The following is a 19,447-nucleotide window of genomic DNA, read 5'->3' as shown; positions in this document are numbered from 1 at the left end:
GTAAGAGGATGGTAGAGGTTCCCATGTGCTCTGCTACCTTAGCATGGCAGCCTGCAGGCACATAAAGGGGCCATGAGCTGAAGGTTCTAGTGCTAATCCCTTACTATGGTCCTAATTCTCAAAAACATTCAACAAGATTTTTGGCCTTACTTCTTCATGTGAAGAATAAAAAATATGGCTACATGCTAAGATCCCTTCTAATTCTAAAAGGCAGCAAAAATAAATCAAAGGTTAGCCCAATATTGCCTGAGGGATGGAAATGATAGTTTGAAGTCCCAGACTGGCTTGGCCTAAGATATTTAATAGACTGTAAACTCACTGAAAGTATGGACTGTGACTTATTTAACTCGTATTTATCTCCTTTTTTTTTTGAGACCATTTAAATGGTAAACAAATTCTTTCATTTTTGAGCCTTTTCTCCATCCATCAGGAGGTTGACAGCATCTATTACACAGAACTCAATTGTTGTTTTGACCCCCTAGGTGTTAAGTTTTTGAGTACAAACATGTGGGTTTTAGTTTCAAAACTGTATGTTGTAGGGATAACAAATAACCCTTTCCTTTTCCTTTTATGTCATAGTTAAGAAAAGTGCTGCTGTTTGCAATAACCATCACGTCCACATGGAAAGAGGTTTCCCATCTCATCTAGTCCTGTTCCATACCTTCAGATGCACTCATTTCATAAATGATAAAACTAAGGTCCAGATAAGGAAAGCAGGTTTTCCAACATCATATCAGCAGGTCAGAATCATAGTTATACACTAGCTCATATATAGGACTCCTGCTTCCAGGCTCTTTTTAATCCCTGATCTGTGTGCTTTGCTACTCTTTTGGAAATCTGTAATGGATGCTAACTACCTTTTCAATTTAGGCAGGGGCTGAGTGGTAAATGAAACCAAGTAGGGTGGCTGTTAGGTCACTGTCAGTAAGTCCAAGAGAAGAGAACCTAAGCAATGGTGGTCAGAGGGGCTCCTCAGGAAGCAGGCTCTACTTATACACACACAGTCTCTCTCTCTCTCTCTCTCTCTCTCTCTCTCTCTCTCTCTCTCTCTCTCTCTCTCTCTCTCTCTCTCTCTCTCCTCTTTCTCTCTCTCTCTCTCTCTCTGTCTCTCTCTCTCTTTTACTTAGACATACACAGACACATATGCCAAAAATCTCCTTTTCTTCTGTCCATCAAGCACTGTTCTCAGGAAAATTTTGAGAAATCCATCCACTCTGAGGCGGCCAATGACAAACATGGCTCAATAAGGGATCCATCTTAGGGATTCTAGCATTTAAACAGGGAGCAAAGCCAGAGAAATAAGCCCAGCAGCTGGGTCACATACATTCTTACTGAATCCTCAACCCAGTCCAGCAGAGAGAGACTGTGACAACCCGTATTACAGGTGAGGACATTGAGGCATAAAGAACTTTCACATTATTCCTTAACATCTTTCCACCTAATTGATGACCTATATATCAAGCCCAGAAATTACTTTTGGGATCTCATAAGTATTCACACTGAGATGAGACAGGAGGGGACCTCGCTCAAACTTTTGAAAATCCAGAAGAATGCTGGCTCAAATTTTACCTGGGTGGTCAAGGATGACATGGCTCCTGAAACATACTGAAGAGGTGAACGTGCTCACTCCTGATCTGAAGCTTGACAAGAACTGGGCAGTGAAACCTGCACCCATTCTATGCTCTCAGAAAGATGAGAATGGGGGTGAACAGCTGGGTTTTGTGTGGCTTTTTCCTGCTTGGCAAGCCCAGGGTTTTTGATGAGAGGTTGTAATGGGCCATTGGTGTCCATCAGTGCTTTCTAGCCCAGACCCTTTGATATTTTTGTCCTAGGCCAACCCATGTTAAGGCCAAACAGAGGTCAAAATTATAACCCCTGTACAAAGATTTTTTTTTTTTATGTGTGTATATGGAAACCAAAGTAGTGTAAAAGGTAACTGGGCATGATACCAACTCTTGATTTCAATAAAGACAGCCAATAAAAGCAGCTAATTAAAAGAACTCTGATGACATTCATCTGAAATTTCAGATTGTTTTATGTTTTAACAAATTAACGATGGTGATAAGAGGACATTAGCAGCTTTTCTAAAGTCTCTTTGTTAACAATAACTTGAGCCTGTAGCCACAACAGGGGCTGTGGCCAAGCTTTAGCTGGCAGACAGTAAGTCAGTATTTTACACAATGGATGACATTTCTAAAAGCAGAGACAGAGACAAATCCAGAATCACACATGTATTCCAACAAACAAGTTTATGCCATTTTTAATTATATTTAGAGCAACCAAAGATTCCACGATTACAAAAAGAGAACAGAACACTAGCGCTTGGGGCTGGTCCTCCTGCCCAGTGGAGGCCAAGTGCCACTGTGAGAACTGAAGAGCCAATGAAACAAGTTTCAAGCAAAATTAATGTTTCTTTTGAAAAAAATCTCTACATGATGCTTTTTCTTTTTAAAAAAATTTTCCCTCAATATCAAAATTAATTCTTATATCTGGTTACATACTCTGCTCCCTCTTGCTGCCCAACTTAATCTCAAGGACAGGACAGGACAAGAATGTCATGTCCAAAGTGCTCCCTAATCCATGTTCCAGTCTAGGAGAAAGCAGAAGGGTATCAGTGGGTGCCGAAGGGACTCTTTTCTGGCTTGGGCCATCCCAATGGTGATCTCTCTCAGCACCTGAACGGCTTATGGGATAGGACAACCCCACAGGCACCTCACTGCTGGACAGTTGGCACCAAGGGCTACGGTTGAGAAAGACTGCAGGCTTGCCCTTTCTGCTGTGCAGGAAACACAGTTCCAAAGTATGAAGCATCCGGCAGAGTGGGCGCCACCTGAAAAGCAACAACATTTCAGAATTTTCTTCTCTTTAGGGTATGTGTATGTTCCAGTCTTTGGTGGCCAATGGAACCAGCATCCTTTCTTTACTGAATTGGGGTTGGAAACCAATCAATACATATTACCTACTTTTTGGCCAAACCAAATGGGGATAAATTGAAGGTGACTCAAAGGGTGTTTTCCCTTTAAGACTCTACCTGTTAAATTCAAATATTTACCATTCACTTTGGTGGATGGGAACATTTCATATGTTTTGTTAACTCAGCTCGAGTGTCTGAAGAGGAGTGAATAATGTGGATTTTTCTGCTTTCACCTAGAAATGGTTAAGTTTTTGGGAGGCTCTGAGCAACAAGACCCCAGTGTCAATCTCTTAATTGAACAAAAACACCCTTAACTGTGGGCAGAGATAGACCTGTACCTACAGAGACATTACTTTTAGTACATTGTCAAATTTTTAACAGAAAAAAACAACAGATTTTCATTGTCAAAATCTTTACAGAACATATCCAAAACCATAATTAGAGCACACAGACACCCAGTAGCAAGAGCACCTCAATCGCAGGTGAGTAAATCATGTGAAAGATGGAGCATTTGCTCCAGGTTTCCAAGTGCAGTAAACTGCCCTTTTCCCACAAGGATGGCAAATAACAAAGAATGTCCTTCCTTCTTGCAACTGCTCAAGTCCCATTAAGGGGCCACTGGCTAATTATTTTGGTGAGCCTTTGGCCTCAACTCTGGGCTTTCCCTATAGTAAATCCCAGTTAGTTACAATAAGTTTTCACCACCCTTTAAACATTCACTAGTCTTGGGCTAGTAAAGTGCAATACATTATGTACCCTACCATTCCCCCCACCTCTGCTCCTTTGTAAGGCCCGCGGGTCAGGCCCCAACAGCAGATCTCTTAGTTATCTGATTAACCAAGGTGTCTTTTACATTTTGAGAGAGGTCCCAAAATGCAACTGCAGCCTCTCTCACAAGTACATGCTATTATTTGTGACCTGGAACATAATATAAAGGTGCAGAGAAAGGTAAAGCTATCAGAACACATTATATATATATACATAATTCAATTTTGAAACATAGATACAAATACTCATTTACAATATATTTCAACTGTCTGCCTTAAACCACAGAGAACATTTTGTGTTTTCCAAAGTGGGCAGAAAAGAAGATTTCTGCCTGCTGTACTTATAATGCAAAATCTAGTCCTTTAATGCTCCCTTTCTCAGCAAGGTATTCACATGTTCAAATACGCTAACATGGGCACTAGCAAACACAGTGGCCAAGACAGCTCCATTTCCAACCATGCAATAATGGAGCTTTAAAAATCTGCTCAACAACTATAGGAGAAAAAGAAAGTTAGTCCTGCTTATAAAATGACTTAGCGAATGACCCATAATCTCATTAAAATTATCTTCCACTCTTCTAACATGTATATTTTAGGGTGGGGGGAACCCACAGATCTCTTATAAGTCAGTCACCAGCCAAGTCCTTTAGTCTGTCTTTGGATAGCTTACCAAAGAGGCACTAATGTTTACTCCCTCCATGCCCTTAAAAATTTTGGTATCTTAGCAGATACATTGTAATCTTTGGTTACATAATGTGATGCTCTCATCTCGTTGTCTTTTTTTAAACATCTTTCAGATTTTCAAAGAGATTAGTGATGAGAACAGAACTGCCTATAAAAGGCAGCAGGGGTAGAAAGTTCCTTTTACAAGAAATTGCACATGCAAAGTGGCTTATTTTGACTTTAAATTTAGGATTTGGTCCTGTGCTTTAGTATTCCTGATTCCCATGACTCCCTACAGGGGGGTTGAGCATGAGGGCCACTCCCTTGGCTCAGTGCTTTTTCATCTGGGCAACTGGTACAGGATAATTAGTAGTCAACCTCTTGTTTTCCCAGGGCTATGCAAACAACATGCAGGAATAGTTACTGAGTTGTCTGGAGAGAAATCTTATAAAGTGCAACTCTGGTACAAGGTTGGAAAGGGGTGAAAAGAGTGGCTTGGGCTTTTGTGCCCTGCCAAATATCAAGGAAGAAAAACAAGGCAAGGCCAGGTCTGTGCTATGCCTAATGAAACAAACAGAAGCTTCTCGAAGCTCTAAGTTAGGTAATTTGTGTAATGTCAGTATTGTAAATGGTGGAACTACTTTCTCTTAAAGTACAAATAGAATTCTTCTTGCTATATATGTATATGTGCATTTAGAAATAAAGTATGGACAGACAGGGACTCTAGCATCAGCACATTATTTCTCAACCCTCAGCAACTATCCAAAGGACAGAGGAAAACTGTTTTTTCCTCTTTTTTAGGGCCAGTGAACATATATAAAAATATATGTATTACTGATTTTCTTTTTCAGCGATATGACAGAATCCTTCAAAAAAACCCTTTCTCATTAAAAAAATAATAAGCTTTATATATAAGAACAATGACACTGTCTGTGGCATAGAAAAGCTATGGAACAAAGAATATAATCCCCATTTCAGCTCAAAGGCCAGGCCTGGGTGAGCTGCCCAATGAACAAGAGCTGAAACTGCCACACAATTCTTTTCTTTGACTATGGCATTTGTGACCCTGGCAGCTGTCCATTGTCTACACAGACAGGGCCTTCTCCCTGGTGTTCCTTTTTTTTTCCTCTCATTTCCTCACTGTCCATCCTCATTGAGCACTGCAAACTTCTTTGGAGATAGCCACTGTGACATGTCTGGTGAGTGATCTTCATCTTCCAGCTCACCAGGTGAGTGTATCTGGGTGGTCAATCCTTCACAGGTGAGAACAGTCTATCAACCACGTCAACTCTGTTTGTAGAGTAGAGTGTATGTAAAATGAGACTTTTGTCATTTACATTGCCTAGAATATAAATGGTCAAAAACAAAAAACAAATCCTTTTTTCATCGGTGGGAGAACAAAGCCAAGCTAAAATATTTCTTCTCACAGAATCCCCAGTGCAAAAACAGTAGGCCTAAAAACTTGTTTAGGCTGTTTTTCCCTAGTCTTGCCATTCGGAAATTTGGAGTAATCAAGTTGTTGCTGTTTTTAATTATATCAATTTCGGCTTTCACCAGTAAAAGCATATATGTACATATATATTCATAAGGACAAGAGTCACAATCGACAAATCTCTAAAGATGAAAAATTTGATAGTGAGAGAAATGGAAAGGAGAGCCTCTAGTCTTTACAAGGAGAGGTATTAGAATGATATGATGAAATCTATGTACCACAAAAAGTTAAAATAATTTCAAAACAGATGTAAAGAAATTGTTAAAATGTAACCTAGTTTAACTGAAAAGAGCAGTGTACTTTTTTTCTGTTTAAAATAGCTAAAAGTTATCCAGTGAGCTTATATAAGTCAAATGGTGTCATAACAAAGAAAACCAGAATCGGTCTAGCTGATGTCAGAAAGAGAACCTGTCAGCTTTAGTTTTATCCAGCAGTCTGGGATTGGTATATCACCCATCTTGGGTTCACCTCTCCCTTGTTATTTAAAGAAGCTATTTTGCAAGTTCTTTTGGCTATTAATATCAATACATAAATCAGGGGAGGAAACCCATGTAGATCATATCATATCACTCAGAAACTTTCTTCAACAAGTAAAGTGAACCAACTGAAATAGGCAGTTTGTTGACTGGCTCCCTATTTCTTGAGTTTAGCAGTTGAATTTAAGAGCTAAGTGAGGAGGCAGTAGCTAAGATGAGAAAGTAGGTGAACATTCCCTTTGCACTTATGTTTGGGGGACATAGTGAACAGAACAGAGGTGTGCCAAAGGACTATATGAAACAAGTGTCCAAGGAACACACCTCAAGTTCATGAGTGGCAGCCCACTGGAGCCACATCAACCAGACCTTCCCAAAGGAGGTCATGGTTCTGTAGTCTTAATGTTTCAGCTTCCCTCCAGCTGACAGGCAGCAACATAGGTGAGGAGTTTGAGTGAATATGGCCAAAGTCAGAGCCCAGAATCAGCAGCAGAGGAGAAGGATGAGTAAACTCACCAGATGGTACCCATATGGCTTTAAACTTTGCCTGTGAAGACTTTAATTTAGTAGTTCGTCTCCTCTTAATTTCTTCTTTCCTCTTCCCATGACTTCTGCAAGTAGATATGCTGGGTGGCAAGGAGAGCATTTACAGGGTTTCTGGTTCTAGTGTCTTCATTCTTCCCAGCCTGGTAGTTGGATTTTTTCTTTAACCCTGATCTGGATAGCCCTGTTAGCTGTTCTGAAGAAGAAAGTGGGCATTTATCCAATTGGTGGGAAAGTACCATCTCTGGGGGACAAGAGCAAGTCGTCCAGCTTGTTCAATCCTGTTGATGCCCTCTTTTCAGCTTGTCTAAAGGCTGCAGAGAAGATCTGATAGTTGATGAGAGATATTTGGTTAAAAGTCTTTGAGTCTATTTGCATAAATGTTAAATCTGATTGCTTGCTTGCTAGCCTTCTTGGTGGTGAGGGCTCTTAGCAGAGAGTCTGTGAATAGGCCTAGAGAAGTGGACCAGCTTCACCACTGTGGCTGGTGAAGTTCAGGCCCACAAAACACTCAAGGGAGGGTGGAGGGATCTTGCAGCTGCATGGAGTCAGGTTGAAAGCATTCAGGTCTTTAAAAGATGTAGCAAAGAAGGATCAATTTTTCAGTGTCCTAAGTGAAGAAGAGCCAAGCAACCACTTCCTTTTCCTCTGACTACAGCCCCAAGCTCCTCTTTGGCCCATAAATGGGAAAGCACACCTGGATCTGAATGAGGCCTTCCAAAGGGTCAGATCTTTTGAAGGTCTGATTCTTCACTGGAAGTGGCCAAGTTGTAGCTAAAGAGAACATTTGTTCAAAGTTCTTGGAAAAGCTCTTGAAAATCAATTTGACGGTGGAGGCAGAGGGTGAGAGAGAAAGAGATTGGGATGGAGGAGGCATTCACATGCAGACAAGTTTTCAAACAAGGACATTTTCAGTACAATGAATTGCACTGCAGTTGAATCTAGATGTCAGGGACCAGTCTGTGGTCAAGTACTGGTGATTTAACTGTCTTCTTTGACTACCTTAAATCTGTCTCTCCCCTCCTCCCAACTCAGCTTTGAGGTCGCCCTGCCCTCTAATGGCAACAGCTATTAGCAGAAAATAAAGTTTTGGAGAGAGGGTTTGGGAAAAAAGCAGTGACTCCCCATGGTCTTATAATGCTCACCTTATTCTAGTCACTGTTAGCTTCTTTGGGGGATTTGTTTTTATATTTTTAAGAGGAAAAATATCTTAGCAAGGTTTTTTTGTTTGTTTGGGTTTTTTCTTGTTTTAGTCTTAGTTTTCCCAGATACTCTTAGCTCTCTAAACTTCCCGTGGCATTAGATGAGTACACATTTGTGTGGCTGGCACACAGCACAGTGTTATAAACAAGCACAACTTGACACTGGGCCACATGAGGATCATTACAGATTTAAAGAAATACAACACCATTCAAAACACAGATAAGAACCATGGCAGGGAGCAGAGTCTCAAAGTGCCATGGGAGGGTCAGATAGGGAGGGAGGAAAATGAAATAAGGAAAAGAGAAAAAGCCTAGCAAATAGAACGTAGGAACACACTATACATCAATAGAGGAAATTCCCCAAGGCACGGCAGAGAAGTAGTGCAGCGTTATAACAGGCAGAAAATATCTGAAAAGGGGAGTGGGGTCAGGTGAGTAAATGTGGGCTTCCGAAGCTTCACTGAGTGTGGAAATAGATGGGCTTGACTTTACCAGAAAGGATCTTGGGCACTTGCACAGAGATGATCTCTGCCATCATCTCTGGAAAGTCCACGCTCACCATGTGAGACTTGATTAGCAGGTCAAAAGTGAACTGGTGCAGCTCTCGAGCAATCTGTAGGGGGACAATGAGAGAGGGAGAATGCAAGAAAACAAAGTTGTCAAGGAGTTGGCTTTATCAGGCTCTTACCCCCGCCTTTGAGTTGCTCCTTTTTCTCTGTCCTTGGCCGTGTGTGTGCACGCGTGTGTGTGCACGCGTGTGTGCGTGTGTGTACTAAGTGGCCTCTGGGGAGTCACTGAGGACTCCCAAGATATCATTTACACCATTGTAAGCTCTCTGACACAGGGCTGGGTATTCCTCTTCCCCAGGGCCCATGTTCCTATTTGCATTCTCATTCTCTCTCTCTCTCTCTTTCTCACACGCACACGCACACAGACACACACACATACATACACAATTGCTCACACACAAAAACTCACATACACGACTCAAGGAAGAGGGGAACAACATCCACATCTGTTTTGTCTGCCTAGAGGACTTATCTGCTCTAAGCCCTTTTCCTGAGGCCCAGCTGCTCTGTTCTCAACTCCTCCACCTCTTTCACAACATCCAAGTGGGACATTGTGACCTGTGTTCCTTTCTTCTCCATTGCACTTTCTTTCTGGACCACACTCAAAGCCAGAGGGTAATGGGAGCACCTCCCAACGGGTGGTGCCAGACCCTAGAACAACATATTATCATTTGGCTCTATCAGGCAGCTCTCCCTGACAAAGCACCCTCCATCATTTGCTTACAGGCTGCACAGAATCCAGGAGCTTGGTGAGCTGGTAGAAGCGCCTTGAGCAGGATGTGGGATTTTTTCTCTTGCATGCAATGATACGATCAAGTTCCTTGATGTAGTTCATTCGAAGTTCATCAAAGAATTTTTGATTTTTCAGCCCATCCACTGGAACTGATGTGGGATGAAGACAGAATGGGGAGGGGAAGCATGCCCACAAGGAGCATTAGACAAAGCACCAAGTTTTCTGACCACACACTTGACCCCCACCCCCACAGGGAGGGAATCATCTACTTTGTTTCCTGCAGTTGAAGTCTGAATGTCCTAGGGAAAAGGTTAGCTCACTCAACTTGAAGGGCATCAAGTAAATACAATTTACTATGCCTTTCCTTTTTCTAGTCTTCTCACCTACACATTTCTTAGGACCTATAGGTTTACATTGTCCACAGTGTAACTATTTAGACAATTAACACACATGATTTTGCATATCAAATTTTGACTTGTTTTTCCCTCACAGAGGCTAACAAAGCACTCCGCTTAGAAGAAACATTAAAGAAATATTCCTTGGCTGCCAAATAAACCCTGTCTGAGCTACTTATATACACCTTCTCCTGTTGACAGAACAGGAAGTTCCTTCTAGGAGGCAATCCCTTCTGTCCTACAGGAAATATAAAGTGTCCTTGCCTGTTTCTGTGATAGAAGGTATGAAAAAATTCAGAGGTCTGGTATAATCAACCAAAAAGGCTTTGTCCCAAAGGGAGTCTCGGGGCAGAAGGAAATCTAATGGAAGATGAATTTCAGCAGTGCAATTGGTCTCTAGCTAAGAAATTTATCCTTGTTAGGAAAAATGATTTTGAGAGAGATGGGAACAGGAAGAGTGAATGAAGAAGACCAATGTCCAGGAGCTGATAACCCTTTAATGAAAAAAGCAGCTATTCTCTGAGTTCCTAAGCCCCCAGAGGCATTCCCTATCCCTTCAGGCACTTACTAATGCTGAAGAGGAGCAGTGCCTTCATGCACAGGAATTCCTGCGGGGTGATTTGGAGCCATCCAAATTCTTGAGAGAGGTGCCTCATTCGGACACACTGGCTGTACATCCGCGACTTGTGCATGCGGTACCTGAGACAGAGACACACAGAAGAAGGAGAGAAATGAGGGAACGCTTATAATAAGCTCAGAGTGAATGACTCTGGTTGCCCTCCCCTCCCCAGGTTGTCCAAGAAAAGCTTAGTGTTTCTTTTCTGGTACTTCAGTGACAACAAAAAGCCCCCCCCCCCCCCCACTCAATCCTGACATCCTGATAACTACTCATCTGCCCTGGCCAGGATATGGGTTAGCATGTGGACTTTCCAGGTCCCTGTGCCCCTCCTGTTTCCTGAGATAGGGAAAGGAAAGTGTAACAAAATGAACACAATGAGCCTGGCACATGGTCTCCCTGACTACATTTCTAATATCCCAGCTACAGCCAAAGTCAGAACCTCCCTCCCAGGCATCCGAAATCAGAGGGAGGATTTCTAAAAGATAGGCATTAGAAAACAACTCTTAACATATGGACACCAGGATTCCACAGTGACTTATAGTAGTTCATCCTGTAAATTTCCCTGGCTCTTGGCTTGAATGCCATTTCTTATACAAGAACTTTAAATAGTTCTTTAAACACTTTTAAGGAAGGAGATTCCCTACTGTCTCTTCCAAATGAGTTCCGATGCTTATCAAATCATCCGGGAAGTGTTTCTGAATCTCTAATCTAAATGTTCGCTGTTGCAGGGCAGCCTACTCCCTCATATATTTGCTGTTCCTTACCACAGTTTGGGAGTTACAAACAGTGTGAGCTGCTTTCATTATAGTTACCTGTGAACAGATTATCACATTATCACCTATAAATTATATAGGGAAGTGGCCAAGCCTTAGACAGCTTCGGGGGACAGGGGCAGCTTTCTGCTCAATGACTGGCTATAGCAAGTCTCTAAGAGAAGATGTCCATCCTCCTGGTAGTAGGCCTTTCTGGTTTTTGGCATTTCACAGTTTGTTTGTGTGTGTGTGTGTGTGTGTGTGTGTGCGTGAGAGAGAGAGAGACAGAGAGAGAGAGAGAGAGAGAGAGAGAGCAGAGAGAGAGAGAGATAGAGAAATAGAGAGAGAGAGAGAGAGAGAGAGAGAGAGAGAGAGAGAGAGAGAGAGAGATAAGAGAGAGAGAAATTGATGTTATATCTTGTGAAGAGAGAAAAGGGAATTTGGCACAAAAATCTCCCAGATTATGCCTGAAGGCTATGGTTCAACATTTTGGTTCCCAAACCACTAGCATAGTCCACAGCCTGAGCAGCCTGGCACTGGCTGAATGAAAGCTCAACACTCTATCTCAGAGAGATCTTGGCTGGCCTGAAGAAAGAGGGAAGGGGGCAGATGGTGTAGAAATATTCAATTCAGACTGGAGTTCAACTGGAAAGAGGAAGTGTTTAGGTAGTATCGTAAGTCATTAGATCAGAACAGTGTTGCTCCAAGCTCTTTCGTCCTACGGAAATTTTGAATAACATCTGCTGGCACTGGGGCCTAGGCCTGTTCTGGTCTCTATTGTACTTCCAATCCTCTGTTCATGATAACACTGCAGTATTTTTACCTACCATTGAAATCATGTTCCTGACAGGGAGGACTACTGCAACACTGCTGCAGGCCCCAAGGACAGAGGAATTAGGGAAAGATGGGGAGAAAGGGGAGAAAGGCAACAGAAGAAATTCAGAGGAGAAGGGAACAAGAAAGGGCAAAAAGAATACAGAGTTACAAGGAAGAGAGTGGAAGATAGAAAGTATGAGGGCAGGAATGGAATTTAGGTGGAGAACAGGTAGGTGGGAATGAAGGAAAGTAGATAACAGGAGAGGTGAAAATCGGAGAACACTTAGTCAAGTACCTGGTACATAGTAAGTGCTCAATAAATGACATGACATGTAGGAAGGTGCCATTATCATACTATTCATTATTCAACAGATTAGAAGATTGAGATTCAAGAAAGTTAAAATATTTACCCAAGGTCACACAGCTATATTTCAAGCTCATTACCCTCACCTGTGTTTCCCACAAAGAGGGCAGAAAGAAAGAACACTAAGCTGATGAAAGGGTTTGGTGTCACAGAGATCAGCAAATGTGTTGGCTCAGACTTCCCATCTCTCTTTTTGGGCCTCGCTGTCTTCATTAGTAGTACCTTAAGGAGGCTACAGCTTCTCTTAGCTGGAGACGTATTGCCTTCCTAGTGGGTGCTAAAAATGTATCAGGGCAGTTTAGGCTGTCACAGTGACTGGAATTCTATTTGTTATTAAGTGGGCAGGTGCCAGGAATGTTAAAACATGTTCCAATAGTGGGCACTTCCTATGCAATGAAAAACTATTCCTCCAAAAATGTCAACAGCATCCCTGTTGAGAAATATTAGATGTTTGTTAGAATGCAAAGAGCTCTAACATAGTGGGTTCCTACAGAATATGTGAGCACCTGTTGTTTCAGAAGTTCTGGGGCTTGATGGGTCTAGGACCCTGTGCATAGTCCTGTCGTACCTTTTGATGAAATACATGAGAGTGGGCCATAAAGCTGAGGGGTACCACATACTTATGCAGAGGTAGAGAAAGAAATGAGGATTTAGAAACTACCCAATTAGCATTTTACAAAGGTCTTACTTAGGGCTATGAATGGGGAGGATGTTGCAGGTGCCCAGGAGGTTGATTCAACCACTGGAGGGCAGCAGGAGGATAGGGGTGAGAGATGAATAGGAATGAATTTTTTTAAGGCCTGCCACAGGAGATAGCATCATGGGTAACTCTTTGGAGATATGGAAACCACAAAGCAGGTCCTGCCAAAAGCCCAATGGTTATTCTTAGCTTCTGGCCATCAGGGTTGGCTGAGCTGAAAGAGAGCAGCTGGGGATGCTTATTTTCCTCCACATGGCACTGCTGTACTAGAAGGAACTACTGGCCTGTAGAATATATTTTAAGGTTCTTCCCGGTTAGAGGGCTGAAGGGGGACGGTTAATTCTTGCGCTGACCAAAGGGATTCTCTGTGGTGAGACTAGTTCAAGGTTTTTCTGACCAGGTCCACTCACAATGCCATCAAAGGACCCCAAACAGAAGTGGAGAAGAATATCACTATTAGAGAGAGTATTAGAAAAGTATTTCCTTCTTTTTAAATTTATTGTCCATTATGGGCAGACATTTCAAACCCATTGGCTCCCATTTTAGTCATCATAAAAAACCATTTGAAAAAGTTCTATTTTATTAACAGATAAGGAAACTGAGGGTCATAGAAGTTAAAGGTCCTGCCCACAGACAATGATGTAAAAAAAAAATAACAGAACATATTTTAGTTGAGGAAAGTATAATTTCAAAATCTGAGCCTTTGGACAAATTCATGAAGGATGATGAATACAACTGGTGGCAGAGCAAGCATCAGTTAAACCTGGTTTTAAGAGACAAAAAGTGTCAGGACCACAGTCACATGGCCAGAGAGTGGTGGAGTTTCTCCTCCGCATCAGTAACCACTATGAAGTACTATAAGAACTGGGAGTTACACAGACACACTTTGAAATTTGTGGCCAAAATGCACTAGCTGTGCAACCTTGGGTGAGTCATTTAATTTTGTTGAGCCTAATTTTTCTCATTCATTAAAATATTATCTGTAAAAAGGAGAAATCAAGTTTTCATGAGGACTCTGAGAAAATTTAGAAAGTATCTAGTATAGTTTTGGCATAAAAGAGTTGCACAACAAATGATGACTGGCAGTAGCCCTTGGTGTAGCAAAAGGGACCAAAGGAACTTTAGGCCTCACAACTAGAGTCTCTATGCCCATTCCCTATGTTGCTCAGAGTGAAGGGGAAGGACTTTGATATGAGGTTTTGAGATAAGCTACAAAGCAGGCCAAAAACATGGCCAAGATACCAGGGCTGGGACTTGTGTGGGAAAGAGGTGGCCTCAGTACTGACCCCCCTGACCTCCTACCAGTTAGCCTTCCAGTCAGGCAAAGCTACCACAGATTGTGCATGCTGGGGCCTCTATTGCCTCACCTATAGCTTAAATGATCTAACCACCACTGTTATTACCATCATTACCATCAACCAGGTCTGGCCAGGATGCTGTGTTTATGTGAGTTCTGGGCCTATGAGTACTTACTCATTGAAAACCAGGTCAGGGGCAAAGTAGAGCATCCTGGAGTTGACATTGGTGAAGGACCGCCAGCCCATGGCAAACACCATAAGCCCCATCCAGGAGTACTGAATGATTGCCATCTGGTCGTCCACGTGCAAGTTGCGGAAGCCTGGAGTTAAGGAAGAGGCAACGGTTAGACTGGGCAATGATGGACGGGGTACAGTCGGATCTCTGCTGTCCTGAGAATCTCTGGCACTCAGGCAGCCCAGGAAGAACCCCAGGAGCCATCAGTACTAGGGAGCAAGGGAAAAACAAGCTATACGGTGGGAGTAATATTCCTTGTCTTCTCTACTTCACTGAATTGTTCAAATGAGAAGATAATGGAGGCAAAAAGGACACTGCCAGTTCGAAAAGGGTAATGTAACACTTTTGACTGCTCTCAATAAATACACTCTTTCTAAGAATGTTACTTGTATTATCTCATTTAAACCTCACAACATTCCAATAAAGTAGGTACTATTATTATCCTCATTCTGTGAAACAGTAATAGTGAGTCACGGAAAGGTTAAGGAACTTGTCCAAGATCATAAGGCTAGTGACTGACAGGCCACAGTTCAAAACCAAGAAGTCAGACTCCAAAGCAGGTGTTCTTGATCACTATGCCTTTCTGAAGTTGCAATATAGTAATCATTTCTCCCCCATGAACAACAGTATTCACTTTATAAAGCTCTTTTCTAGTGATAACCTTTTTTGACCCTGGGAATGGGGTAACAATAACCCTGAGAATGGGTTATTATTACATATCAGCATATGGTGGAAGAGTTTGACAGCCACTGCCTTCTCCACACCACCTTCAAGCTCTCTTTTCTCTGTCCCTGGCCCTGATAGTTTCTGACACTAATGCCATTTCCCACCCTGCTGCCATTATTATACAAAAACAGGCTCTTCTTAGACTAATTTCTTGCCATTTGCCTTCTCATAATCTAGACTTGAGATATCCTGAGAAATTTACAATTTGCTGAACACGACATGCTTTCTCATGCCTCTGTATCTCTGAATGACGCAGTTGCCTTTGTCTGGAATGCATTCCTCCTTCCCTAAGCTTCCCATCTGATAAACACCTATTCAGTATTCAAGTCTTCACTGAAACGCTACCTCCTCTGTGAAGTTTTTTCCAACTAATCTAAGCAGATGACAATAATTCTTTTTTTACCTTCTAACTGAACCTTGTAGCCCCAGCTAATTATACTACTTATTAAACAGTATTGAGATTTATCTATACAAGACCTGGAGCTTCTTGAAGACAAGGACCCCACAAGACTTGGAGTTTCTTGAAGACAAGGACCACATCTTCTTATTCAGTTTTTTTTTTTCCTTCGTACATAGCACAGTTCAGATATATGAGTAGGCATTTGAGGGATATTAATTAATGGATTAAGGACCATCAATTTCTTTTCATTTTATAAAATGGGATGACCTCCAAATTACCTCCCTTAAGCTCAGAGAACAGTTTCCCAGATGCTATCTCTACAATACCACTTAGGTAGAACAGGTATGATTGTGTTCTCCTGGAGGTTTCTAAACAGTTGGATGCTTAAACCATCACTTCAGAGCTCACCCTCTACCAGCCTCCCATTTCTCTTCTCCCCAACAGATCCAGGATTATCTGAAATTCTGTCTTGCTACACCTCGTTAGGAATGCTTCCATGAACTTTGATAATGCTTCTAACTTTCCTATTGATAATCTCATCTGACCTTCACAATAACCCTAGAGAGTAGGCAATGTGACACTTATTTTGACAACAGCCTAAGGACCAGAGAGGTTACCTGACTTCCCCAAGGTCATATATTATATATATGGCTGAACTGGTACCAGTATAGAGGTTTTCTACTTTTCTTGTCCAGTTTTTATTCCACTCTACTGCTGAAGGACACAGCTCAAGAGCTACTGAGGTCATGAACTGTTCTTAGCCGTAGATTCAGACCTAAAGTCTACAATATGTAGACACATTGTTCTGCTTGGTTGGTCCTTCTCCACCCACACACCCCATTTCCCTTTTCTTTTATGTCCCAAGCCTATCAGACATCAGGAATCCTAGTGTCCCTCATAACACCACTCTTGGCTGTCATCTTAGCTCCCAGGCCTGTGCCTCCCATCTTCCCTGTAGTGATATGCTGACAGATTAGCTGGAGCCTCAGACCCCAGAGTATTTCCTCACTGAAGCCACAGGATAGAATGTCTGGTACCGACTCTTCTCAGTAGGAGACAAAATACAGGGGCAAACCATGGAACATCCAGGGATTTCTTGAGGAGGGGACTTGAGCACTCTAACCCTGAACCTCTGGGGTGGGAGGCAATGAGAAGCAAGTAAAGCCTTGGCTGGTGAATGTGTGACTGTGAGGATACATAGGGCAGATGAGGATTAAACTGTATAAGTATCAAGGAAACTGTCTATACTGATGCCCCCTCCCCACCCTCTCTCCCCCATGCCGAGATGCCAGAGAACTAATAAAGAGGAGAAAAAAGGAAAGATTAGTTTAGCTGTAATACTACTTAATGGTCCTTAGTTAGAGCAGCTTAGCACTCAAGCTTATTTACTGTGTATATATCAGCAACAGAGTAGGGTAATTTTCCAATAGATCTGATGTGATTATAATATCTAGTCTTTGAAGTAGCCTGCACAGAGAGCATAGCTATCAAGCAATGACTTGAGGAAACAGTAGCTCCAACCTACAGGTTTCTTTCAACACCTACTCACTCAACACCTATTTGGCACTGTGTTAGGCTGTTTGGAAGAAATAAAGAGGAGTAATTTTCAGGTTATGAAACACATGAAACAAGTTTGGAAGCAAAGGCAGATTCTTTGAGACTGTTTTCTCACTAGAATCCTATCAACATCATTTCTTAGCAATCTGCAGTGGAAACCTGTAGTCTTACGTCTTGTCAGGGAGCATATGCCCCACCCCCCCGAAAAAAAAGCCAGTTAGGAAATCTATGTTGCTGTAGTGAACCAGACAGCCAACATCTTCAATGAAGACAATTCATCCTTGGGACCCACGCATGGGCCATTAGGCAAGGCTGGTGGCAGCTTAAATTGATTTTAGTGAAAGCAGTAGCTTAGCACTCAAGTATCACTGTAATAACCAACCATTTACAGAGCATCTACTATGTTTAAAATACTGTACCAGGTGCTCTTCATACATAATTTCTATGTCGATAACAATTTGCAAGGTAGGTAGTAGAGATTGTTCTACCACCTCTAGAAATGATGAAACAGAAGCATGTGTAGGCATGTGATTTGATCAAGGTTAAACAACTAGTGTATAGCTAAGATTTGAAACGAGATACACCTGATTATAAATATACTGTATACATATTATCTTCTCACCCACCATCAATCAACAGTTATCATTTATTACTGTACTAGGTACTCTCCTAGGCAATTTGCATACATCACCACCATCACAGAAAGCTTACAAAAATTTTTATCTGGGTAGGTGCCCAGTATAGTGCCATGCACAGGACAGGAACTCAATCTGTTGAATGAGCAAATAACTTGAACTACTAGATGATTATTGATAATATAAACAACAGGTATTATGAACATGGTAATAGGCTTTTTGAAGCTATTTTTAAAAATAACTTATGGTCAGAGATTATTTCATTGGATAAACTACATGGTGAACTGATATTGTCCTGCAGACTCATTAATGTCTGCAAGAGGATTTCCTATCCTGGGGTTTGAAGTAAAAAAAGCCAGTGACTTCTAGTCATATAAATTCTTCCAAAATCATTTGTACTACATTATTGTTAAGACCACCAAATTAGAAAGCATAGGGCATGAGCTGCATTTGTTTTGTTTTGGCTGCATTTGGTAAGTAACCAAATAGAATGAGTTAGTTAACCTCTCTGAGCCTTGTCATTTGAAATGGAAATAACAGTCCCTATGACTCATTGAATTGCTATGAGGATCAAGTGGAATCACACATAGGACAAGGTTCTGTATCCAATAATATGGGACAATTTAGATGTTTGGAAACTACTTGGAAAGATTAAAGTGACTGTTACACAAATGACAACCAGCTAAATAAATGATAAGAATTAAAACAACTTTCTCTTTTTATTTTTATTTTTTTCTCTCCCTGGGTGAACCCTCTGTTTTGGCACAGTGCATACACAGCCAGAGTCCTTGAGCCTTCTTCGTAATGATCTTATTGGCTAGTTAGACTCAGCTTCCAGCTTCCCAAGCTGGGAAGGTATTAGGGATGGTCTGGTGGCTGCAACTGGGCCTTGTGAGTTATAAAGACAACATAGGGGTTTGGTGACTAACATGCAATGTCTTCAAAGGCAGTTAGTCTACATTATGACCCAAATGGCCTTGGATAAAGCCTTGGCCTCTCACTGTGAAGCTCAGGGTTACAAAACTATAGGAGCACTATACAGACTATGGATGGAGTGGGATGAGGAAGGAATTTGGAATCAAGAGGAGAACTGGGCTTAAGTTCCAGCCCTGCTACTTTATGACTGTGTACTTGTAGGCCAAGCATATCACTTCTCAGAGCTTCAGTGTCTTTTATCTCTAAAATGGGTTGGAGGAAGAATCCCTACTTTATGGAGTTTTTATGAGGATCAAATTGGGTAATACATATGAAACTGCTCTGTTCTCTATAAATTTCCACCTAAATGGCAGTTATTATTAGGACGCATGTTGATCTTTAACTCCATAAGAATTAGATTGATTGTCGATGTTTCAAAAGAATCTGAATCACAGAATTTTAGGATTAGGAGAACTCTTGTAGAGTTTATGTTTCACTGGTTTCCACACTGTTTCCTGAAGTCCTAAGATTCTGCAAGAGTAACTCAAGGATTCTCTGAGGGTAGTGAGAGAGAGGCATTAGTTTAAAATCAGCCAGTTCTATTTGTATCTGTGTATGATGTTTTGAGAAATAAAATGTTTGGTTGCTAAAGGAAAGTCTATGAATACTTGGATAGAGG

General features: G+C 41.7%; 1 protein-coding gene across 1 annotated transcript in view; it reads right to left on the bottom strand.

The window, feature by feature from the left end:
• Nucleotides 1–8,077: 8,077 nt before the first annotated feature.
• Nucleotides 8,078–19,447, bottom strand: part of AR (androgen receptor) — a 174,217-nt gene continuing 162,847 nt past the window's right edge. Inside the window, exons 5-8 of the mRNA XM_090264251.1 lie at nt 14,476–14,620; nt 10,320–10,450; nt 9,348–9,505; nt 8,078–8,667 (exon numbers count right to left, since the gene is read on the bottom strand). Of these exons, the coding sequence (XP_090120377.1) occupies nt 8,512–8,667; nt 9,348–9,505; nt 10,320–10,450; nt 14,476–14,620 (590 nt within the window). The 3' untranslated portion in view covers nt 8,078–8,511. The remainder of the gene's footprint in view (nt 8,668–9,347; nt 9,506–10,319; nt 10,451–14,475; nt 14,621–19,447) is intronic.

The sequence above is a fragment of the Furipterus horrens genome, unplaced genomic scaffold, assembly GCF_987537825.1.
Source record: "Furipterus horrens unplaced genomic scaffold, mFurHor1.1.pri manual_scaffold_17, whole genome shotgun sequence".
Lineage (NCBI taxonomy): Eukaryota > Metazoa > Chordata > Mammalia > Chiroptera > Furipteridae > Furipterus > Furipterus horrens.
This window is presented reverse-complemented; position numbering and strand designations above follow the sequence as displayed.